Source organism: Danio rerio, chromosome 14 (genome assembly GCF_052040795.2).
Source record: "Danio rerio strain M-AB ecotype USA chromosome 14, GRCz13ab, whole genome shotgun sequence".
Classification (NCBI taxonomy): domain Eukaryota; kingdom Metazoa; phylum Chordata; class Actinopteri; order Cypriniformes; family Danionidae; genus Danio; species Danio rerio.
In genome coordinates this window covers 32,641,055-32,666,777 of record NC_141034.1, presented here as the reverse complement: position 1 = coordinate 32,666,777, position 25,723 = coordinate 32,641,055, and the positions used below count along the sequence as shown (strand labels likewise).

The following is a 25,723-nucleotide window of genomic DNA, read 5'->3' as shown; positions in this document are numbered from 1 at the left end:
ATCAGGGGAGAGGGGACAACTGTGCTTCGGCACAGTTCAAAGCAACCGTGCTTTGAAAAGAATCATCTAAAAGCTCAACTTTGGGGACAAAAGTGGCAATATAAAAACAAGAGTGGCATTTGAAATGAGACCAGTCTGTTGACAAAAAATGAAATGTTGCCATTTTAAAGGTGGGCATACGTTTGTCCTCATGGCCGCAATTGTGTTTAAATCTATAAAAAATCAATTTAAGACAAAATAATCTATAATGAACAAAACACACACAAATAAAAAATGTACAATGATGTCCCAATGAATGCACAAGGTTTTGACTTAATTATAGTAAATAAATACAACGATCAACATTTCAAAACTGTTTTTTTTTCTCCTTTAAATGCTAAATATGTCCAAGTATTTTATGTACATCACTTAATGATAGGGCTGCGCAATATTAATGTAACATTGCAATATTTTTATTCTGTGATATGAATATAATTTAACAAGATGTGCTGAAGACTTTATTATTTTATATTGACTGAGATGATTCTGTAGGATTGTGCATATGCTAGGCTATTGCAGATGATCAGATTGCGATATCGATGCTGAAACGATATGTTGACCAGCACTTCTGTATGATAATCTACAAGTTTCAAAGCTGAGCTTTTCGACGTTCCTCGTTAGTAAGTGACCCGAGGAATCACTTAAAATCCACACAAACACAAGAGAATGATTTGTTTACTTTTATTTAAAAACTTACTGTCTCCAGACAGATACAAATCAGAAACATTACAGTGGATAACAGAGGACAGGGAAACGGTTATGTATGAGTTTATATCTCTGAACAGGGAAAAAGTGATAATATGTTTTAAAATGTTAACAGAAAAAAAAAGCACTAGAAAAATTAAGCTTTACGTTTAAATGCATGTATATTTACACAATCTATTCAGCAGTTTAATTCATGTAGTGGTGAGGAACAGAAGACAGTTCAAGCCGAAGGGCATTTACTTTCAGAAGCTCAAAATCTGCCTGCACACCGTCTTTTTAAATAATTACACTCATGCCGTTCCAGAAATGCACCGTTCCTTTTCTGATGCGAAAGGAATCCAATGTACCTCACATAAAAGTTTCAACATGGAAGATTTATGTTCTTCTTTTCCTTTTTAAAACAAGGATGTTTTAAGGCCAAGGCATGGAATGATTAAAAAGTATACCCCAGACAAAATAAAAATGCACGTCTGCAATATAAGTTAATGTATTAGTTAAGCTTCGGAGAGCTGCCCAATGCGATGCTGTAACATTTAGGATCTCACAGGATGTTACTATGTTACAATTCAAATATCTCATATTGGGGAAAAATAAACAAACTTAGAGCTGAATAAAATAGTTCTGTCCGTGAATTGCAACCAAACTAAATTTACAATCAGGAAAATAAAAATAAAAGGTGAAAACCTACAAACCTCTTATGACTGACAAAAAAAATAAAATAATCCAAAACAACACACACACACACACACACACACACACACACAAAAAGAAGAAAAATATATAAAACATCTCAAAACTTGCTGCATGGCTACACACTTTCATGTTTAGACATGTTCTTATACATCTCAAAACCTTGAACTCTAAGTTGGAGTTTTTAAAAACAAGGAGAACAAAAAAAAAAAAAGACCCTAAAAGCACAATTATAAAATCAGCACCAATTTATATATTTATATATAACTTTATTTAAATGTAGATGTCTACATAGCTCTAATCAGGGAGACGAAAATCTCCACCAGACATACTACATACACTAAGTTCTGTTTTATTAGAGACAACACAATGGCACTACTGGAGAGATTTCCTCTTTTTTGCTTGATCTTATGTTTTAGAGGGACGCGTGAGCAGATCTGATCTTTGGATAGCAATAATAGTCTCCGCAGACTGGCTGGGACACAGATTTAGAGCAGTTGGCACATAAAAACAGCCCAGCAAGCATTCGTTTGACTGAAATAAGGCTAAATATGGGCTGTCAGTGAACATCTAATAGACCTATAAAGAACATCCCCAAAATAGACTCATCGCCTGAAGCCTGTTTAATCTGCATATTTGATGATTAGTCTAATTTTGGGCTATTTTTAGACATTTATTATATTTTCACTGATCATTAGCCTCGTTTCAGTAAAGACATCCATTTTAGACGTCTAATAGATAAACGTAAAATTGCTTGCTGACTGTTTTTAGTGAATGAATATATTCAGCGATCACTGAAATGGCCTCAAACTGCACACACATGCACCAAAGGCAGAAAAACAAAATCATCTAAGAGTTTTTTGATTTAGGTTTCGTGTCGTATGTCATGATTTATTTTTAAGAGTGGAAGAAAAGGAAACTAAACACTAGATATAAAGACCTGGAGTTTTTTTTTTTTTTTAAAGTTTTTCTCTCTTTCTCCTCCGTTTCACATATTAGATAAGAAGAATAAAATATATCAATACTCACTATGATGAGCAAAAACCTGCTTATAAATTACTACTTTACACCGGATTACTCACTATTACAAAAGGGCTATACATAACAAAGTTGTCTTTAAGTTAAAAAAAGATGCATTCACCCCCGGTTTCAAGAAATACCACAACTTTTAGAGATCTCACACGTGTTCCTTCAGACATGTTGACGTCCAACTGTGAAATATATATACTTTAATATATATATTTATATATTTGATATCATATACTCATATATTTATATATATGGCTAAGGACAGTCCGAGATTCCAAGGCGCTCAGTATCTACTGCCGCTGTTTTGCACGATCAGGGAAAGCCCACACAATGATTGCAAAGACTTTGAATTGCTCCTTTATCCTTTCTGTGTTTTAGTAAGTGTCAATGGTACGAGCTGATTTGGATGCCAATCACTCCATTGAATTTAATTCTCTTTAGAGAATCAATGTGAATTCACACAAAATGTCTCTTCTCTTCACACTCCTCCAATTCTAACCTTAAAACATGGGCACTCCCAGGACCTACAAGAGAAAATGTTCAAATTCAGTTCAGCGTTTAGAGTTACCAAAACATTCAATCATCAGTCCAGATGGGTCTGATTAGTATTTAGAATAGTGAGATGCTCTTCCCCCTCTCTGTACGTTTGTTTTTCTTTCTCTTTTTGCACAAGGGCAATTCAAACTATCTGAAATCACTCCTGCTAGTGCCATCTAGTGGTGATCTCTCTTTCACGTCCTTAGTGTGGGAATGAACCAGTCCCCCATTACCGCTGAAAAGCATCATAACCCAGGAAGTGAGTGCTTCTTACAGACTCGTCCATGATGGAGGCGGGGTCGAAAAAGTCTGGCTTCAGTTCTGATCGCTCTCGTCGATTCTTCGATGGAGGCTGCGATACACAAAAACAGCACAATATACATGAGAGGTGAATGCATAAGTGTTAGCAACTCAATTTCAGCAAGTATGTTTCGTGCGTCTAAAAGATGACTAATAGATGTTTAAACATAGATGGATACATTTGTGCTGTGTCTAGTATTCTAATAGAAGTACAATAGTCTGGTTATATCAAATAGACAGATTAAACGTGTAGACATTCATATCTGTCTATTTGATGACTATTTTATGAATAATGGCTTGGTGGGATACTATTACAGTTCAATTAGTCTAATAAGCTTTATTCAGTAAACAGATCACACGTGGTAACAAAAATGAACTAAATAAAAGTTTCTTTTTTATAAAAGACAACAACTTTTTTTTTTTTTCTGTCGATTATATTAAAGAGTTCTGGAAAAATAAGCCAGAGCTCAAAATTAACCTTTTTGCTCAAGCACTGGTGCTTATAACTTTCTAAATTTAGGAGCACAAGCCAAAATGTAGGTGCACACACCAAAATTAAGAGCACCGCTTTTTTTTTTTCAAGTTTTATATGAACAGATTTATTGCATTTGAAATCAACACTAATCAAAACCAGGGTTCTTACACCTTTTCCAACTTCAAATTCCAGCACTTTTCAAGCACTTTCAAGGTGCAATTTAGGCTTTTCCAGCACCTAACAACCATGGTGAATTACATTTATATATGCTGTATCTACTTTTTCACATTTAAACTGACTGTGCTATTTTAAATTAAAAAAACAAAAACAATAATAAGACATTTCAATTAAAATTATTGAATATTTTGGAGCACAGAAAAAAAAAAAGTTCTTGGATGAAATATCTTTTTTAGGTCTGGTCTCTTCCTACCTAAAGTTGACATCTCAAAAAATGAGCTTACAGTCAGACTTTGTTTGGGTGTAGTAGCAAGTTGACATGTCCGTTTTTACATAATTCCTGAGCACTTCATTTGGCAATTTTAGGTGCAAATATGCATTCTGTGTGAATATCTGCTACATATGCACATGCTGTGAACATTTTGCAGTGAAAACTGGTAAAACAACTATTTTATGCACTTGCACAAATGCTCCCAAATATATATATTTTAGCTCGCATAGATAAAATTTTGGGTACATATGCAACCAAAACAGTTGCAAGTTTGAGTCCTACAATTTCAAATTCAAGCAGGTTCAAAATCCAAAAACTTTCCTAACCTTGAAAACACTTTCCAGCACTCATACGAACCCTACAAAAAAAAAAAAAAAAAAAAAACATGCGCTCACCGGCGCTGCACTCTCTGCTTGACATGAATAGGATGAAGGGAGTTAACAATAATAACTGTGCTGTTCTCACAGGTGGTGTCTGATATTGCACAAATTATATTTAATTATAACTTATTATTTGCATACGTCATCTTTATAGTAATAACGGTCTTTTCATTAGCTGCAATATTAGTGAATGCATGCTCTTTTGCGATGGTGTATGAGCTGCCAGTTAAACGACTGACAGCCTCGTGATGATTAAATGAAAGATTAAACAACGTTTGAACACCTGGGGCCTCATGTATCAACGCTGCGTACGCACAAAAACTTTGCGTACGCCAGGTTTCACGTTCAGAATCGCTCACGTTTGGATTTACTAACAATGAACTAAACGTGGGAATGTGCGCAGCTTCACGGCAGCTTTCTGGCTGGCGTACGCACATTTTTTGTGCGTGTCTGTTTTATTTTCATTGGCGACTCCTAGAGGCAGTTGTGTTAAATTCCTCTCAACAAAGTGTCTGAGCCTTGCAATGGCAGCTGTATGAGACGGGTTCATCTAGCACGTATATAAGGTTTCCATACCATACAGTTGACCAGCTAAACATTAAAGCGCAATTTGCAGCGGTTGCCTGTTTTCCCAATGTAATCTGAGCTATCTACTGCACGCACATTGCTATAAAGACACTACGTGAAGATGAATTTGCATACGTGAATCAGAAACATTTCCATTCAATAGATGTGCAAATAAAATATGATGCACAAACTTATTAATGATTCCTACTTGTCTTTCTCGTGATAAATAGTTGGCAAAATCTGATATGTAGCGGGGGGAAAAAAGAAGAAAGAGTTCTTCAGACGCTGGATTCGAACAGAGTTCATGCTCGAACGTGTCAAAATATGTTGGCATGTGTCTTACAAGCTGCGCCACTGAGACTGTTACGGGTGCCGCAACATTTTACATTTATAAACCACACTATTTCTTCTTTAATTCACTCAGTGCGATGTTCAGACCCAACTGTGTTGACCGCATCAGCTAAACTCTCCCATTCTATTTTTTTCTTTTGTTGTTAATTCCGGAGAACAAACTTGCAAATAACACCGCTTTTCTCCGGTCTACCTCCGAAAGGAGCACCTCCAATTCACATTCTGTTCAAAGTTTCTCTTTTTGCTTGCTTTTGCCATTGCCATTGCTTTTTCGTTGGGTTTTACATAGTCATTAGCATATTCATACGGGGGAGGAGGCAGGGAGGGGTTTTGCGCTTGTGCATGTTGCGCTCAGTTTCACGTTCATTCGGATGTACAAAAGAATATGCGTGAGATTCGGCGTACGCAGTGTTTCATACATCTGAATTTTTTTCTGCGTACGCACATTTACAGCTTTGTGCGTACGCAATGTTTTAGTATGATTTCCACGCAAGTCTTCGTACATGAGGCCCCTGGTACTTAAAATGTGTAGATGTGGAAAATACCGTTACCTGAAAACTCTGTGCTACAGACTTTACAGTGAATGGCTTTAGTCATTTTCATAGCAGACTTAAACCCACTGGAAGTCTATCTCTTGCAAAAGTGTAAATGGTAGATTGACATTCACATAATCACTGATAGGATGTGCTATTATTTGTAACCTTAGGTGGTTTCTAAAACAAAATATGTCATTTTTGTTTGCATTCTTTCGTATAAAGACCTTTACAATTTTGTGGCTGTAGCTCTCTGTCATCTAAACTGAGTGATTAACAGCTGATAACCAATCCATCGCATTCAGTTTAAGAGCAATGGGCCAATAAGAAGACCTTGAAGGCAGCAAACTCCTTGTGGAATTCAAGGGCGTAGAATTAGCATAAACGGAGGGGACCAATATCTACCAATTAATGGAATATCCCCACCAATAATTTAATTGATTTCAAAATAAAATTAAAGCTGCAAGCAGCGATGATAGGGACCTTGCACCCAGGCTCACCACCACCCGGTGGCCTCAGGATGACGGAGAACAGCGAACAATATTATTTAAGCCGATATATATATAAAGAACTTGAGAAAAATCACAAAATCATGCCAAACTTCCTCCTTTCAGCAGGTGGCGCTATAACTGTGGCTCAAGATTGGCATATAGATGCCTTCAGAAGCGAAATCTTATCAACCATGTAAATTTTCAGGCAGATCGGACATTGTTTGGCTGAATAAGAAGTAATTTCCTGTTGCCAGCAGGTGGCGCTATGACTGACTCAATATTGTTATGTGTCACACATTCCGGCAGGCCTGTCGTCTGGGCCTGTCACCCTCATACACTACGGACAATTTAGCCGACACAATTCACCTCCAGCATGTCTTTGGACTGTGGGGGAAACTGGAGCACCCACGCGAACGCAGGGAGAACATGCTAACTCCTCAACTGAGCAGAGGTTTGAACCAGTGACCCAGCGACCCTCTTGCTGTGAGGCAACAGCACTACCTACTGCACCGCTGCTTCGCCCTTGGATTTTAGCCTCAATGATTATGAAAAACAATAATCGGGATTAAACAGTTAAATTGCGTCACAAGCCTCACTAAATTTCTCTACGTTCATACCTCCTCAAAGCCTGACTGCAATTAATCATGTAAATTGACGTTTGTAGGATGAGGCGTGATTGTTATTTGTATTAAGTGTTTATCTAATATTATTAAGTACTTTATTCATGGTTTTAAAAGTGCGAAACAAAATTTTTGATGTTCAATGCATGCGCTCTGGGGATGTATGCCCCCACCAATGTCTAGAGCAGATCTACGCCCTTGGTGGCATTTGTTTACTGCAGCAAGTTGACATGACAACAGTTTTAAACCATTCCTGAGTGCTGCGTTTCAGGTGCAAAAATACATTCTGCCTGATGTCTCCTAAATCTGTGCATGCAGTGAACATTTTACAGTGAAAACTAGTGGCACGGCAACAATTTTATACACTCACACAAATGCTCTAAAATACATTTTGAGGTAACATGGCTAAAATTGAGGGCATATGCAACCTAAATGGTCACAATTTCAAGCCATGTTAGTATAGTTTACAGAAAAAAATATTAAACAGATAATAAAAATATTAAGCACCAAATCAGCACAGAATCAAAATGATGACTTATAACTGCTGACAATAAGTTTTGCATGATGGGAAAACCTTTTCAAATACTGCAAATATGAGAATAATACACAAACAGCTCATATTAGTGTAAGCTTATTACCAGATCAATATCCATGGTGTCAAAGTCCATGCCTTCATTGAGATCCTCAATTCGGCCTTCCGATGACATCATTACATCTTCCACAATGGGCTCCTCGTCATCCTCCATTAAGCCTGTTCCCCGACGACTGCAAGTGTTGACAAACCAATGACATCATCTGTCTAAAAAAGGCATTTTGTGTCATTCTAAAAATGCGATGTTTGATGGGGATTTTTCTTACATGGCATGCTGAAGGTTGCTCCTTAATTTGGCGTAGTTCATCGCTCTCTCCTGCTGCTGTCTAGCCACCTCTTCTTGCTGCTGTCTCTGTGCGAGCATCCAGGTGACTTGTGTGCTGGAAAACAGTACACATCAAACCCTCACTAAACCCAATAACACACTAATGGGCAAACATGAATGAATTTGTTTTATCTGAAACAGATGACATGGTGCATTCTAAGCAATATCTTCTTATTTCATACTTATTTATAGTATTGAACACACTGATAAATGCTATCAATTAGCATTGCATCGTAAATATACAATATTCTTATGAAAAATAGATAGTTTGAAGAACAAAAATTAACTTTTTACTGCCACAATGGGTTTATGAATGCTATAAGACATCCAGCTTTTTTTAGCCAAGTAAATAGATGGAAATGCTGAAACTAGCGCTGTCAAACAATTAATTGTGATCAAACTGCATTCATAATAAAAGGGTGGATTTACAGGGTATATACAGGAATCAGATAGTGAAACCGAATACCTTTTAGGGACTTTAAAATGTACTTTCCATGCATTAAGACCTCACAGACATTTTATCTTACAAGAGACAGTGGAAAAATAAATAAATAAAAAAAAAACAGTTGCAGCCTTTGTTTCATGTGGACTTTACATTTCTCCAAATTGATTAATCAACTTTACTATTTGTTAAGACCCTGCGGACCCCCTGATTAATAGTGTCCTATATGCAGAGTTCACACTCCTAAGCCAAATGCTAAATTCCCTGATTTTCAATGACTATAAAGCTGATTTTCCATAACCTATAATGGAAAACTGGCAGATATTGTGTTGAGAAGTCTCTCCAGAATATGTTTGATTCCGCAATTGCTGAATTTAATGCAAAAATCAAGCAAAAGGAGCTTGCCTTTTTAAAAAACAAATTGCGGCAGATTTTGGAAAACCAGGACGGTTAAAAATTCCTTCTATGACATCTGCATTGTTTTATATCAAATAACATTATATTTGCATATAGAAAGTGCTAATTTGATGAGTTGTTAAACAGACATGGCACATTGTTGTGCGTCTTCTTAGGTGTGTGTGACCCATTATTGCATTGTGACACTATTGCAATGCCCATTTAGCCAAAGACTAACTGAATATTCTTCATATTGATTGCTAAAAAAAATTAACATGATTTTTCAATGTTATTAACCAAGAGATCCTAAAAGTTGTTTATTTTGATCATTTAGAGCCTAGATCTCCAAACCAGTTCCTGGAGGTCTGGTGTCCTGCAGATTTTAGCTCCAACCCTAATCAAACACACCTGAACAAGCTAATCAAAGTCTTACTAGGTATACTCGAAACACGCAGGCAGGTGTGAAGAGCTAAGGACCTGCAGGGCACAGGACCTCTAGAAACAAGATTGGTGCCCCCTGATTTAGTGTCATTAAGTAGGCTTTATGTTTAAGAGGTAAACACTTTGTTTATGATTAACCATTTGTCAGCACTAGTCCCTTTAATAGTTAATTCTAAGAGCTTTTTACCTCTCCATGAATGCATATCCTCATTGATTGCTATCATTTTCGCAATAAATATTAGAAAATTTCATGATGTATTTTTATATGGCTCATCCCTAATTCTTACTTGTAGTCCATGGGTGTTTGGTGGTGTTGTGGCTGAGGGGTGTGAGGGTGTGTGTGCTGCTGTTGCTGATCGGGGGTCATTGTGTACACCCCCATGTAGCTCTCCTCAGGACGCAAGCGTTTGGGTTCTCTCATGATGGTGGAGGTGAGATGGGGCGATGGCATCATGACGGGCGTCTGCATGCTCTGCTCACGGCTCATCCATACCTCACTGCTGCTGCTGCTCTCCTCTGCACACACACACAAACAAACAAACAAGGTTTAAAAAAGGGACACGGGCTGCATTTAGAGCAGTGGTTCTCAATCTGTGGTACATGTACCACCAGTGGTACGCAGGCTTCCTTCTAGTGGTACGTGGAGGAATGAAATATGTCATGTACATGCTGGGCCTACTACGCTACTGTATTTCAATACTGCTCATTTTTGGTGGTACTTGGAGAGACAATTTTTTTCTGAGGAGGTACTTGATGAAAAAAGTTTGAGAACCACTGATTTAGAGAACTGGTTGGTAAACTTAAAAATGGGGAAAGACTCAAGAATCTCCACATTATTTTCTCATTCTTGTTAGTACTGTAAACTTGGACACATCATATGCAAGTGCTTTCATACTTGATGAAGTTGCATATATTATTAATGCATATTTGGATGCAAAGTGCTTGTGTCTGATGTGCCAGTTTCAACAAAAAAAAAAACATAAATGATGCACTGCAGAGGTGTCTGATTGCACACCAAGCTGAACATTCAACAAAAGACCTCAATGCATTAGTTTCCCTGACTGACACCCAGCCAAACTGTATGCAGAGTAGACATGGGATGATAACCGGTTTCAAGGTTTACCACGGTTTGGAAAAGTCAAGGTTTTTCTGTTATACCGTGCATAAGGTATATGTAAGGGGGTTTTATTATATGGTTTTTTAATGTTCTGTAAAGAAGTCTGTGTTTTTTTTAAACTAATAAAGCAGAAGTCAATGATTTACTTTAATTATTTAGCCTGACATGTTTACTGGAAATATTTCCTAAAATAAAATATATTGAGTTCAATGAGGGAAAAAGTAGCTTTTTTTAACCCAGCAATTAAAAAAGATATATTTTAGACACTTCGATATTATAATGCAAGATTATCTTACTCTCAGAAACTTAAACCTGATTTATAGTTCTGTGTCAAGTGACTGGCTCAACCCATGGCACAAGCCTTTCGCATAGCCGTGCATTCATACTTCTTTCTGTTGCTCTGCAATACACTTCCAAAATGCTAGCTGGCAGTAGGTGTTTATGTTTCTCTTTGTTGCTGGTGTTTTGTTTTTTCTAAATGCTTCCTTAATGGACAAGTGGCTCAAATTTGCTCATTTTGAGACAGGAACCGGTGGACGTGCACAAAACGGCAGTCTCCATCTGGAGCTCCTTCACGGGACTCCACACTTGTAAGCACTCGCTGCTTCACGCTCGCACGGCTCTCACCTCCGCCCACACTTGTCAGCACTACCAAGCTGACCATTCACAGAGCTTGATCGACGCGTACATGTTAAATTTTTTGAGAGGTGTGCGTCAGCGACGCCGACGGCCACGGTGAGGGGCTATGCGTCGACTCGTAGGCTGCGCCGTAGCATACCCGTGCACTAGGCGCAGAAGTATAAATCAGCCTTTATAGAGGGCCATGCCTAATGCAGAGATGCCTGACAGCTGCAATCCTGAATTCTGTACTCTTTTGTGGCATACTGTTTTTGAAACATCAGACACACACAGAATTAGTTTACAATAACTGTAGTCACACATAACACTGTCGGTTATGTCTTAAATGACAATAAGCAGTGGGGATGGGATGTAAAACTTATTTAAAATTTTACTTTCTTATAATTTCCTATATTTAGACTGCTATTGCATGAATAAATACATATTAAAAAAGAACTTGTGGTTATTACTATAGTAAATATTATTAATAATGGAGTATTTTAACATTTTATTATGAGACTGAATTAATTTTAGTTAAAATATTGACAGATCTGGAGATGTCATTGGCCCTTGAACATTTCCAGTTTGTTGTCAAACTATTTCACAACTGTAACAAAAGGCAATTCAACCGTAACTTAATGTAAAAAAAAGCTTCCATAACATTATTTATCAGTATTTGGACCTTTTTGGATTCTCAGACGCTATGTAAATTAAAAATTTAAAACAGCAAATGCATTAGGATCATTGTTATTTTTTGCATACCTCAAAATGGTCAATAGGTTTAATTATTTTTTTGTTAAAAACAGGTGTTCTGGCATTACACTGGAAAAAAAAATTTATTCATTCTCTCTTCGTTTTTGGTGATCTGTTTAACCACCGCCACTATTCCCCTGCATCCTTCTCTCACATCCTAAACACGGAAACATATGTACAGACCTCAATAAAAATCACCAGAGTTGCATTTGGACATATTTTTATACCTTCCGGTAATTTCCTCTTGGCAGTGGCAGGCTTCGCTTTTTTACTTCTGACAGAAGAGCCTCGGCTGCTGATGCCACTGACTACAGACATGGTGTCATCATCACCGCCGGCCTGCAGTGAGTTCCTGTAGGAGATGAGTGGCAGCCAGCAATCCTCTCTCTGCAGAGCCATCTGAAATGTCATAAAGCGCTCCAAATACATGTGCCTAAGAGGAAACAGAAAGAAAAAGAAAAAAAAAAAACTTAACATCTGACAGCCAATGAACGATCCTCAAATGTAATATGAACACAAATCTAAGATAAACAAATGTTTGCTTACACAGTCCTCTTGTCCTGACGCATGAGTTTGGATGAGAACTCGCTGAGAATGTCCAGAAAAGCCAGGTTGAGGGGAGGATGTCCATCCCCTTGAGGATTGGCTTCTTTGAAGGCAAACTCAATACCATCCCTTTAAACAGAGCAAAATGGAGTGTAAATGAAATGCATAACGGTTTTATCCCATCAAATATATATATTTATATATGGACTAATGTACTTGTGGAAAATAAAATTTAAAAATGCAAAAAGGTAGTCGACACAATACAAGATCCTCAACCACAGATACACACACACAAACACACACACACTACTTATTTTAGTTATAGATTAAAACTGTTCAAATATCATTTGTGTTGAAAATGCAAGCCAGAAATGTGCACCTCAACATTATAATTAACTTCTGTTAAATGGTTTTGGACAGATGTTTTATGATGTTGGTGCCTTTCAAAAATAAACCAAAGGTTTCACACTGCTGGTCTGTGGGCCATTTGCGGCCCACCTCCTCCTCCCTCTGGCCCGCAACTGACGTCAAAAATATATGTTCAGGTTACTTTCGGTTTCTTTCAGTGTGAGGTCAAGAGGAACGCACATGCAGTTTATTTCTAGGGCTGACATTTTTTTTTTTTTTTTTTAAATATTCAAGGGTCATTTGATTATAATTAGTTTTATACTACCTGTATAGTCTTGTACAAACACATCTCCATGGCTTACAAGTAATGCTGGTGGTTTTAATATGATCATTTTGCTTTTAATATTTGATTTAAATTGTCTCATTTAAAAGACTTTCCTCATGCATATTAAGATTTGTAAAAAAAAAAAAAAAATGCATCTAACTAAAATCTAACTCTAACCCTCTTATGAACTGTAAGTCACTGATATGGCCATCTCACAATTTGAGTTTAGGACCCCTGGCATAAACTAACACACAAATACCGGATGCATCAAAACATGTATTTTCTGTTATAGAGGTTGGGAGGCACTACAATATCTAGCACCATTATTTAAGACAAAGAAAATCAATGGAAGCAAAAATGAATGGGGTGAAAATTGCATTAAATGAATCCATGTCAGTAGAGTAAACATGAACAGACATTATGTTGGGATGAGTTCTTGAAGCATATAATGTTTGTTTTATTTTCCCTTTCATGAATTTTTGTACTTCTCTTTCTCTAAGAATTTTTTTTTAACACTTTAGATTTACCCCATTCCATAAAGCTGATTGTATAGTTTATAATCATATCTGCATATGTTACCAACATTTCAAAAAAATCAAAAAGTAATTCAGTTAAAAAATAAAATAAAGAACCATGAGGTAGCTTACTTGTGTAACATGGCGATGGCCTCTCTGGTCTTGAGCTGATCCAGACCAAAAGTCAGAGAGAAGCGCCGAGCGAGCTCTTTAATGCCGCAGAAAGCTGAAGATGAGCGGTCAAAGCTGGGGCCCAGCTCTGACAGCATCTCATTGAACAGCTGCACACATCAGAGTCAGAAAAAAAAGATGTCAAAACCAGCAAGCAAAACTCACTTTGACAGAGGACACAAAACCTTATAACCACTGACCTGCTGTAAGCTCAGAATGAGTGTCTTTGCACACTGGATTTTGTCGATCTGTCTTGTCTTGCTCATAGTTTCCTTGATAATGTCGCCATAATCGTTGTAATACTGCAGGGAAGACAAAACGAGAGTGATAATGAGCGATCAAGTAAACCACTATTTTTAAGGGGATTAGATGTAGAATGTTCTGACTCTTGTTTTGCAGAGTGAATAACATATAACATAGAAAAACCTGCATACATTTGGATTAATGAGAAGTAAGGGAGAGAGAGGCATAAGAGTAATTATACAGTTAATATCCCACATGTTAATAAGTTTGTGCTTACATTCGCTTAGGTTTGATAACAATACATGTTAAAATATACAATACATATTTTGATATGTATTATATTACGATATGATTCAAATAATTTAGTTTGTTCTATACTTTTTAATAGTACTACATTTTTTTTTAAATTTTCCTGTTATGAATTCTGCAAAATTTAGTAAAAAATGAATAATAATCAAAATAAAATATTGTAATGTGTATAAAAATTAGTTGGTATAACTTGAGAATAATGGTCAATCAGTAAACTTTATTATTAATCATAGCATTTAATAATCATAGTTCAATATTAACTGATGCCAAAAGCTGTGCTTGTTAACATTGGTTAATGCAAAGAGAGTTAACCTGAACTAACATTATTTAACCTAAATAACATTAACTAACGTGAATAATTGCCATAATAAATGCAATACTAACATTTAATGTTAATAAATCCATTAACTAACACTACCAATGGACCATTTTTTAAGTGTTACCCATTCATTTTATTAATATTATTTCTATATGAAATTAAATGTATGTGTTTGTTTTCTTTTCTTAATACAATTCATCATTATCTTATTTTGCAAAAAACACTGTAAAACAGATTTGAAAAAGAAGTGGACTCACCCTCATGTATTGCTTGAAAATATCTGCACCAGTGCTCATCTCAACTACATTGTAAATAATCAGTTTGCAGTATGCGGCCAGCAGATTTCGCCTCTTGTGCAAAGCTTCGATTTTTCCAGCTTCATCATCCTGCTGTCCATCTGTTTCAAAGATAAAGCGAAACACGTTCAAATGCTGCACCTGACTTCAACAAGCCCAAACTGGAAAACAGCTGCCCTCTAGTGGTCACCCTTCAAACACATCTACCTGAAACTCAAGTTGATGTTTTAAACTAGTCAGTTTACTTGACCTCAAGCTCAGTGCACAACAGGATTAAGTGTTGCTAGCAGCTCTAATCAATCAATTAAACGCTTCTAAAGCCAATTTTCTTTGTGTTGTCTTAGTGTTAGCATTCAACATTAAACAGCCAGGAGTGCCAAATCCATTGCAAAAAGCCTGTTAGCTTTAACTGAAAGTCATTATGCCATTAGCAGTGATAGACCTGTGCTGTTGCTGTCTTCATCCTGGTCAATGAAGACGTGGTCCAGGATGAAATTTAGAAGCTCGGACTGCAGGGATGCTTCAGGTGTGTATACTAAAGGTTCGAGAGCTTCTCTTCCTCCTGAGATGATCTGATGACTGAAGATCAGCAGCAGGTCACAGAGGATGGTGAAGGCCTGAGGGAGAACATACGGTACGTTTATGGCATGAAGCAGGAATTTTGGGAACAATTTTCTTGTTCTTGCAGCCTAAAGGTTATTGCACACTGAATCAGAAATTTTCGCACATTAAGAAAATGAATTCAACCTCATGTTGTGTCAATCGTATTAAAACACTGCCTATGAAACATTCATCCGTCATAAAAAATTACATTTTTTCTATTTTTCGCATCCGAAAAAGCACTTTGAGAGGTGTTTTGACAGTTCAGAGCCACCGTACAAGATAACTTTATAACAAATATAGTTCATAAAATAAAGATAAAATGTGGCAGACAACTGAGAACCCTTATATGCTGGATTCAGTAACTGGCGCACCTCTCCTCTGCTGCTGTTTGGTGTGTGTGTGTGTGTGTGTGTGTGTGGCTGTGTGTGTGTTCATTTGACGTGCTGCCCATAGACATTATAATAGCAAAACACTAACAGAGATATTTTTGAGTATTTTAAAGCACTGTAAAATACTTGCTTACACAAAAAACACAGAAAATATTTCAATATTTTGGCGAAAACTAAATTTCGTTTATGGCAAGGTTGACATTTGAATGGAATTGCTCTAGTCTAAATGATCACAATAAGCAAAACTCTGTTGAATAATCTCTTCTGCTTTGGTAAAATCAGACTAAGATTGTGCTAAAATATATTTATTAGGTGTATGGTTGCATTCATTGCATTGTGTTTTGCTTATCACAATTAATATTACGTCTTATGCAAGTAGTCTGCCTGGTTACTACATCAGTGAAAATGATAACATTTTGTAGTCATAAATAGCAAGGGCAGAAAACTTTTTTTGCTCAGTTTGAGTAGCTGAGTAAAACTCAACTTTTCATGTATGATATCATAAGCCTGGTCATTTCTTACGGCTTGATATATCAGGCTTTCGTGTATGACAGATCAACAGCTATTTGAACACTGCTAGAAACTGAGAAGTGCTGTCAGAAACAAAGAAAGTAAAGTTTCCCACTGTCAGAGATGGTGTGTGTGTGCTGAGTTTGGGATTAACAGGGAGTGACAAAAATATTTGAAGCAAGCAGAAGTTAAGCAATTGATTAAATGGACATAGCCTACTTCAAGTGGGCTTTGGCTTAATGCAAGTTACTATAACATTAGATGGCAAGTCTAAAGGCCAATTTATACTTCTGCACCAAATACACATGTTGAATCTGGCGTAGCCTTCACAAAGTTGTATACCCGGACACTGGCCTTTTAAAAAGTGTAACAACACATTGCAACAACACAGAGTGCAAGATCTGTGATTGTTCGGCTTACAGTCTAGTGATTATTAGTGGGTTATGCTGAAGTTGTTTAACAAGGAGGAGCTCCGGATGCATGTTTACACTTTTTTTTTGTTTATTTCAATAAAGTTGTTGAACATTTGTCAGTTTCCGGCTCTATCTTGATTGAATGAGTGCAAGTTTGAGCTACTTCTACAGTAGCACTACACACATTTCCAAAGAAATTCAACACAGTGGAATACAGAACCTTCACTGCCAACTAAAATTTTTGTAAGTGTTATTGCCAGAGCAGCACAGACAAAGTAGAGGTATAAATGTTCACAATGGCATCGGCTATTTGCAAGGTATCCACTAGAGTAGAGCAATTACTCTATACAAATGTAAATCAGGTTTAAGATCGCCCCAAATTCTCATTATTAAATACATTTAAGCGTGCCTCTGAATTTTGCCACATTTGTTCGATTCATCAGACTGATGTGGGATAATCAGCTGTTGTGACCTTTGCTACGAACCTGCTCTTTGACGGCTGTGTTGACGCTGGTTAGGTAACGCTGGCACATTAGACAAAACGCCCTCATCTGCTTCCTCAGTGTCAACATGTCCTCCTACAGAGACAGAACGCATTGTTGACATCCAACAAACAGTAAATAAGTGGGAAGAAAGAACGCATACAAATCCTATGAATGGGAGCTACCTTTTTATAGCAGCCCTCGGAGACCTTTGCTAAGCTCCACAGGATGACGTAATGTGTACACTGCAGCGCGTGAACAACAATCTGAAAAGTCCAGAGAGACAGTACTGTTAACCAACAATCATGAGGCAGAAGCGAAAATTTTGTTCAATTTAACATGTTGCTTCTACTCAAAGTTGTTAACACCTCTAAAATGTCACCCGAGTAAAATGAATTAATTTAAATGCAATACATTAAATCACACTGTTCTTACTGCAATCAAGTTCTCATTGCGAAATATATTGCAAATTAATAACTCAAAATTATGTGAAAACGATTTAAGTCACAAAACACAAAAGTTTATTTTTTACATTCATAGCTTTTTATCTACAAATTTTGACAATTTTATTTAAACCAGTGAAAAAAAATAAACAATAACTTTGCTTTATATTTATTACTTAAAACACTCAGAGCAAAAACAAAAACAGCAAAACCTTCTGGTCAAACTAATACACATTTCAAACACTATTAAAGACCAGTCAGTATTGACAAGACATACACTAAAATCTGTAGTAAAATGAATACCTGCTCGGGCATGTCTCCATTTTCAATACCAGTGTTCAGTAACTTGTAGTTGCTGGTGAAGAGGTCCCATTTGGATAAGTCATGGGCACTATAACATAGTGTGGAACCAATGTTAGAAAAGTAAGGCATTCTTTGCTTATAAAGACAGTTTGTTAAAAATAACTAGGGATGCCCTGACCATGATTTTTACTGGCCGATATGGAGTACCGACTCCTTGTCATTGTGATCAGCCAATACCAAGTCCTGATTCTGATGCTTCAAGCCTTATATAACTTTTCTATTACACAAGAACATTTTCCCTCTATGTATGAGATCTCGCCTTACTTAAGAGAATAAATTAATGATGTTGCATACATGAAATGGTCAGAAACAGCTTTACAAAAAAATAATAGATGAAACAGAAAAATTACTATTGACTGTTAATATTGATAAAACATTGCTTATGTGCTGTAGCACAGTGGCTGTATAACCTAAGTTGTAAACTCATAAAAAAACACTTGCGATTGGTTCATGAGATCAACCAGATCAGAGTACCGATCGAATCGTGAAATGTGATTATCGGACGATACCGATCTCCGGCTGAACGATCGGAGCATCCCTAGATAAAACATTATAGAATGCTTAAGAAGGTGAAAAAGGTAAGTCTTACTTATAAAAAGCTGAGATCCTCTTCAGTGTGGACAGAACTTGATAAGCATCATCTTCATCTGGATCTTCACCCTGTGAAGAAAAGAAGCTGCTCATGAAATAAACTCCTTTCTGAGAAACACTGTGACAGCATTCACAGGAGAATAGTTTGGACTGATATTAACTATAGAACTGATCAGTGAAACTATATTACAGAGAAAGTCCTGAACATTTAAAAGCATTAGGGTCATAACATGCAACTGATTAGGTTAATTTCTTAGAGGTGTTCACTAAAATAGTAGTCTTGAATTCAACTTTTGTTTCATGTCTCCATTTTAAAGAGGTTTTTGCTTAGTGTATTGCATGTGTTTTGCTTGAAAAAATACACAAGCAAACTAAAAGTCTACACCAAAATGGGATTTATTATTTATAAAACAAAAAAACACTGATCTAAATGACCTAATTTGAATTATCTAACCAAATGTCAAATATCCACACCACATTTTAAAAATACCAGCAATTGTGGAGACACTGTACATTTTGCGTTACCAAAAGTTTGAGTGTACAAATACAAGATGCCTTGGAATTTGAAACTTTGCATTTTGGGGCATTGCATTTTGACACGTGGTTGAGGTGTTTGCCCAATTACAACACACGGGGACAGCGGTTCAATCAGAACACAAGAAAAGCGCTTCATTTCTTCTAGTAGCCTGCTAAAATCTACAACTTCTAAAATACCAACTTGTGGCCTATAATACACCTAAAATACAGTTGTGCTCAAAAGTTTACCTACCCCTTGAAGAAGTTGTGAATAATTGAGAGACACAAAATGCACTTTTTATTTAGTACAGTAGGCAAGTATTCTATTTGCAAGTACTGTATTTTGTACAGTACACAAAAATCTAGCTGTAATTATTAAATAACCCCCTGCTAAAGTTTATATAATCTTGGTTTTCAACATTGTGTGTGGGATCCTGATGATCGAAGAGCGCTTAATCTGCTTTGTGATGGAAGTCTTTTGATTGTTCTGAACAGTTAAACTGACTGGCGTTCTTCAGAAAAATCCTCCATGAAACCAAACAAAGTATTGAAAGGAGTGTGTAAACTTTTGCTGGGGGTTCTTTTAATAAATACAGCTAGATATGTGTCTAATGAACTATATGTAAACATCTTTTATGTAAAATATCTTACTCAGAACTGTACTAAATAAAAAATAATGTGCATTTTGTTTGATCTCTCTGATTCTGTTAAAATCCTTTCCATTAACAAATTCTTCAAGGGGTATGTAAACTTGAGCATAACTGTTTATGAAATCTACCGTCATTTTGTAGTTTTCTACAGCAGAATTTTACCACAAACAAATATTCAGCAAAAATATTATTTAGAGCTTTAGAGAATGACTGCTAACAAACATTCATATAAAATGTAGACCAAATAAACTTCAATCAGTTGAAGATGGAAACCTCAAAATTAAAAAAGACATTCCCTTTTGCAATAGAAAAACTTAAATATTCTCTCAAATTTTGCTCTGTTATAATAATAGAACAAACGCTGTCCTGACCTCCTGCAGAAAGTCCTCCAAAAGTTTGTTGAACTTGTCCACTTGCTCATCCAAGAGCTGGCTGCGAGCGATATCCACCCGGTTAAAGATGGTGAACTCCTCGTTGCACAGGGAGTGGTAGGTTTTGGAGCAAGCTTCAAGTACGTCTGTGTCCGTGTGCTTCTCCACAATCTCTCTGATTTGTCTTAACAATGAATCTAGATGCTGCAAGTCAATAGAGAAGAAGGCTTTTATTAACGTTCTATACAATATGTCCAATAAGAAAAATCATTCAGTGTATTTGTTCTTTGCTCAAACCTTTTCTAAACGCCCTGTGGTGTAGATCTCCAGATCAAAAAACTGAGGCAGTTGCAGCAGATTTGTCACTTTCTCTGCATCCACAGAGTACTGCATGAAGAAAAAAATACATCTATCACTTTCTTTTTCCATTCTTTCTTTTCAGTATGCCATCTATTTTGGCTACATACATGGTGATAATCAAGTTTAGTTTTTCCAAAATTAAATCTATGCTGGTTAAAGTATTTTTATCTAAAACAAAATAAATTTGAAAGAACCACATTAAAAGCATTTTTTCAAGTTTTTATAATTCAAAAGTTCCTCAATAAGACTAGAACTATTACAGTCTAATAAAATGTTTAATGCCGAAGAGTTTTTACATGAAGAAAATTTTGGTGATGATTTTTTTTGCTAAAAGAATTTGTGCACATGTTATAGGGCCCTATCATACACCCGGCGCAGTGTGGCGCAAGGCGTGACGCAGTAGTCTTTTGGTAGTTTAAGCTTGGCGCAAGTGTCGTTTTGAGGCGTTGCGCTACGCTGTTTAAATAGCAAATGCATTAGCGCTCATTTTTGCGCCCATAGGCGTTCTGGTCTAAAAAGGAAGGCGTTCTGAGGCGAACCGCTGGCGCGTTGCTATTTTGAGAAACTATAATAGATTTTTCATTAGACCAAAACTAACCCGGTCTAAACTCCGGTGCAGAGTTGCGCCTCGCTTACACACTGCTTAATACGCACAAGAGAGCAATAGGCAAATATCTTTACATATGAAAAAATGTGAATATTAAGGATATATATATATGATATAATAAGAATAGATATAGAATATAAATATAAAGGATTCAAATATTACAAAACATATTATTTTCTAGCCTACATAAATATGAAAAACCACTGCTTTTATGTCTTCTTCATCTCGGGAGGCTTTTTCAGTTCATTCATAACAATTTCCTTTTGTACAATGTTATTATTATTAGCAGTATTATTTATTATATCCATATTTATATTTGTTTTATTAAAAACAAGCTTAGATTTGCCCACCTGTCAGGTTTTAGACCATATGGGGCACAGCATGTGTTTTAAGATATAACTCAGGTTTTTGAGCACATTTTGTTATAATTATTCATTTATTTGTTTGCTGGAAATTAGAACTGAATTTAGAAATAGTTTTGAAACGAATCTTTGCGCTAAACAAACAAAAGTATTTATTTATAGACTAATTGATGTCTGTGCTTAAAGGTTTCCCTATCCAAGAGAAAAGTGAAAGTGATCCATTATCTCTCATTCTCACACAGTAGATGCTCTGTTTAACAGTTTTATGTTAAAAAACTGTTAACTGTTTGCTTGTAAAATGCTAATTTTTTCCACTTAGACTTACTTTGCGTCCTGTAAATAGCGAATGCGCTCTTGGCGCAACGCAGCCGACTCTTAAAGGGAATGGGAGATGAGACTCTAATTGGTTTATTCTTAAAACACACCTATAACTCATTAAGAAAATAAACTCAACCCTTTTAGACCATGTGCCGAAGCGCAAGGCAGATTTCCCATCCTTAAATTAGCAAAAACGCCTCTTGACACACCCTGAAAGCATTTGCGCCCTGCGTTTTGCGCTTAGACCGTCAAAATAGAGCCCTTAATGTCCAAATCAGCATCTAGCATAAACGAATTATTAAAAGGAAACAAATGACTTGTCCTGATATCAGGACATATTAAAAGGGATAGTTCACCAAAACATGAAAATTATCTCAATTTATTCTCTTGTAGCATTTTAAACCTTTATGAATTTCTTTCTTCTGTTGAACACAAAATAAGACCTTTTGACAAGATACTGCTTGCTGGGATCTAACCGATTTTATAGCTGTGTCTCATTTCAGAGGCTGCATCCTCCGAGTCCGAAGGATGCATTCGAAGGCGTGACGAAGGCTGTCTCATTTCAAAAACATTCAAATGCAGCCTCAAAATGTGCCATTCGTTTCCTAGGTAATGAAGGATACAACCGGTGGATCCCTAACCGCCTTAAACATCCCAAGATTCATTGCATGCTGATAAAAGCAGGACGTTTTATAAAGAAATATTCTGATTAAATGTATGAATTAGATTTTTTTTACTTGGATATGTAAAAAACTAATATAAAATAAAAAAAGACTGACATGTTTTACTAAAAAAGTGATTTTTAGACAGTTTACATTTTTGTGTGCACATGTATGGATCGAAGGAAATATATTTCTAACTTTTGTAAACTTTGTTTTGCCTTCAGATCGCTTAATATAAGTAAAAAATTTTTTTTAAAAAGTCATTACAAATTTTATTACTGCTTATTAAAGGCTTATTAGTGACGGATCTGTGAAGTTTGCATAATTCGAAGGATGCAGAAACTGAAAAAAGACACAGATCATAATAAAAAACACTAGCAACCAGCATTTTTCAAAGGAACTTCTTTTGTGTTCCAAAGTTTAACAAGTAAACGAGGAATAAACTATATTAGAATTTATGTGAACTATCACTTCAAATTTAATCGGTTTTATTCTTTCACGTTCAATGCTCAGTAAACACCAACTTTGTTTTAGTTTTGACTTTTAAAGGACTTTTAACCTTTGCAAGTAAAGCTGGCAGTGCTATAGCAAAGAGCTCCGTCATTCTCGTCCGGTCGTCAAGCTGAGTCTTCTTCTCCTTCGCTGTCAGAACCTGAAACGAGATCAAGTGAGAATTGAGAACAGCGTGTAACAGGTAACACGTGAAAGCAGGGATTCGTCATCAAGGGCTGGTCGATACGTGTGGCATTGAGCCTTACCCTTTTGCCCGTGCCTCTGCCCACAGGAGGATGGCACTCTGCAGCCTGACGGATGGTGCACAGCAAGATCTCGATCAGAGCCGTCTCCTGTCTGTCCGTCAGAGCTGGAAGACACATGCAGAGGTAATTAATATCTCGCTCCCTTTGGAACAAGTCAAAGTCAATGCTGTATGATCTGGTGATGGGTCACAGGGTCAGACCTTCCTCTCCAGGCAGTGGCTCATCCAGTAACAAGCTGATCATGCATTCCCAGTCCTTCAGGAGCTCTGCTGCACAGTCCCACATGCTGTCCACTAGATAGGCCGCATGCTCGTGAAGCTAAGGACCAAAACATAACATGTTAAAACATATCAGATAATAGAGGGACATTTTATAGCTAGCTGAAACAATGGAGACACATTCAGTTTTCAGTTTTTGTGAATTTATAACAAATAGGTGAAAAATTTAGTTAAATTACTGGTGGCATTTAAGCCCCCTGTCGGGTCCAACTTTATATTAGCCTGTTACCCTAACTAATATGTACTTACAGTCATATTATTAATTTGTTACAATGTACTTATTGTGAATACATATGTTTTACATTGTACTTATGATTGATGAAATACCTGCATGTAATCGCATCTGTTATTACTTTCTGTAACTACACTGTTGACCTTTTCTTAAACCAACCCATACCACCAAACCTGTCCTTAACCCTCACGTATCCTACCTCAAGAACATCAGAAGCGTTCAGCAATACATTATGAACACAGTAAGTACACTGTAAGCACATAGTAGTTAAGGCCACCTAATATTGCAAGAATTAAATACTATGTTCCCAGTGAGGAGTAGCTTATTCATGCTTTTATCACCAGCAGAGTGGATTAGCGAAATAGACTCTTCATTGGCCTTCCCAAAAAGACAGACAGTTGCAGCTCATCCAGAACGCTGTGGCCAGGATTCTGACCAAAACCAAAAAGTCCAAGCACATCACACCTTTTCTCAGGTCTTAACAATGGCTCCCCGTTACATTAAGAAAAGATTTTAAACTATTTTTACTTGTCTATAATTCACTGAATGGCCTAGAACCTCAATACATTACCGAAATGCTCACTGAATACAAACCTAACAGATCACTCATAACATTAGGATCAAATAAATGAGAAGTTCCAAGAGGTAAAGCAGGGTGAATCAGCTACTACATCCCCTGCTGCAAGAATCAGCTTCCATATATGATAAGATAAGATCCAACATTAGGTACAGTCAAATCTAGACCTAAAACACATCAGTTTAGCTGTGCCTTTACTGAATGATTACTGTGTTACGTCAGACAAATCGCACTATTGTGTCTATGTTCTTTTTATTATTTTAAAATAAATTTTAACGCATTTTAAACCTGTTTTTAATATTCTTTTTTCTTTAATCATTTTTATTTACTCTTTTATTCTTGTTTATGTAAAGAACAGTGAATTACCATTGTGTATGAAATGTGCTATATAAATAAACTTGCCTATCCTAATATAAAGTGGCACCCAATGTGTTCATTCAGAGCATTTTACTAGCATAAAATGCTCTTATTTATTGACAGAAAAAACAACAACAATGTTTTGACTTGAGAAGAGTTATGAATTTTGCATTTATTGGAATAACCTTGATTTTCAAATCACAACAAATTAAAACCTTTTAATAATGCTAAAAATAAATAGATCTCCAAGTTAAGACATTCAAGACCTTTTAGAAAAACAACGTCTAAGAAAACAAGCTTAGTACAAACAGGATTTTAGACTGATAACAAAGAAAGCTTAAACATTGCATTGCATTTAACTTAGATAAAGTAGAAATGAAGAAAACATAACCTTTATATCACACAATATTTTGAGGTGTTAGGAAACCTGTTTGCAAATACATTATTTATTAGCTATTGTATATTTTTGCCATTCAGACAGCACTGATTGGATTTACCATGATTTGCTTTCTTAATGTTGCTGATATCAGCTCACCTCACTCTCCAGGAAGAAAAAGACAGTGGTTTTGATGAGGTTGGCGTTCACACTCTGTCTGCCTCGTCTCTTAGGCATGCTGTCATCTTCAGGGTCTCGATGACTGAACAGTCTGCAAAAACAAAAATCAACAAGTTAAGCCATTGCTGAGTGAATCTGATACGGTCCATCTACTCATACATGTCTCCGCTTAGTCTAGATTGAGTAGAAAATGAGTTTTAACAGTAACAGAAAAGCCAGTAAGACGAAACTCACTTTTTAAAGAGGAACTCTCCTGCTGCTACAGCGACAGGCCGGTGGGCTGAATACACTAGGTGGTACACACTCTCACAGTCTTCTGCAGTCAGAACTTCATCACTGCTACTGTAATCCAAAACAACACAATATGAGCATCTTGCCATACTGAAATTTTATATACAATGCTT

At 36.4% G+C, this 25,723-nt stretch overlaps 1 protein-coding gene across 3 annotated transcripts in view; it reads right to left on the bottom strand.

Annotated features, from left to right (window-relative positions):
• Positions 1 to 704: 704 nt before the first annotated feature.
• stag2b (STAG2 cohesin complex component b) overlaps positions 705 to 25,723 on the bottom strand; it is a 41,391-nt gene continuing 16,372 nt past the window's right edge. Inside the window, exons 13-34 of one of the 3 annotated variants that reach the window (XM_087281613.1) lie at positions 25,554 to 25,661; positions 25,299 to 25,410; positions 23,520 to 23,637; positions 23,320 to 23,423; positions 23,121 to 23,213; positions 20,550 to 20,639; positions 20,253 to 20,456; positions 18,714 to 18,784; positions 18,065 to 18,152; positions 17,504 to 17,584; positions 17,322 to 17,414; positions 15,364 to 15,538; positions 14,883 to 15,022; positions 13,955 to 14,056; positions 13,716 to 13,864; positions 12,396 to 12,524; positions 12,077 to 12,282; positions 9,649 to 9,877; positions 8,024 to 8,137; positions 7,804 to 7,930; positions 3,275 to 3,352; positions 705 to 2,987 (exon numbers count right to left, since the gene is read on the bottom strand). In XM_087281613.1, the coding sequence (XP_087137739.1) occupies positions 2,964 to 2,987; positions 3,275 to 3,352; positions 7,804 to 7,930; positions 8,024 to 8,137; positions 9,649 to 9,877; positions 12,077 to 12,282; positions 12,396 to 12,524; positions 13,716 to 13,864; positions 13,955 to 14,056; positions 14,883 to 15,022; positions 15,364 to 15,538; positions 17,322 to 17,414; positions 17,504 to 17,584; positions 18,065 to 18,152; positions 18,714 to 18,784; positions 20,253 to 20,456; positions 20,550 to 20,639; positions 23,121 to 23,213; positions 23,320 to 23,423; positions 23,520 to 23,637; positions 25,299 to 25,410; positions 25,554 to 25,661 (2,635 nt within the window). In that variant the 3' untranslated portion in view covers positions 705 to 2,963. Of the gene's footprint in view, positions 3,353 to 7,803; positions 7,931 to 8,023; positions 8,138 to 9,648; positions 9,878 to 12,076; positions 12,283 to 12,395; positions 12,525 to 13,715; positions 13,865 to 13,954; positions 14,057 to 14,882; positions 15,023 to 15,363; positions 16,639 to 16,870; positions 17,415 to 17,503; positions 17,585 to 18,064; positions 18,153 to 18,713; positions 18,785 to 20,252; positions 20,457 to 20,549; positions 20,640 to 23,120; positions 23,214 to 23,319; positions 23,424 to 23,519; positions 23,638 to 25,298; positions 25,411 to 25,553; positions 25,662 to 25,723 lie in introns of those variants that run through there. The other 2 variants (XM_087281612.1, XR_015507547.1) reach the window with 2 other exon arrangements.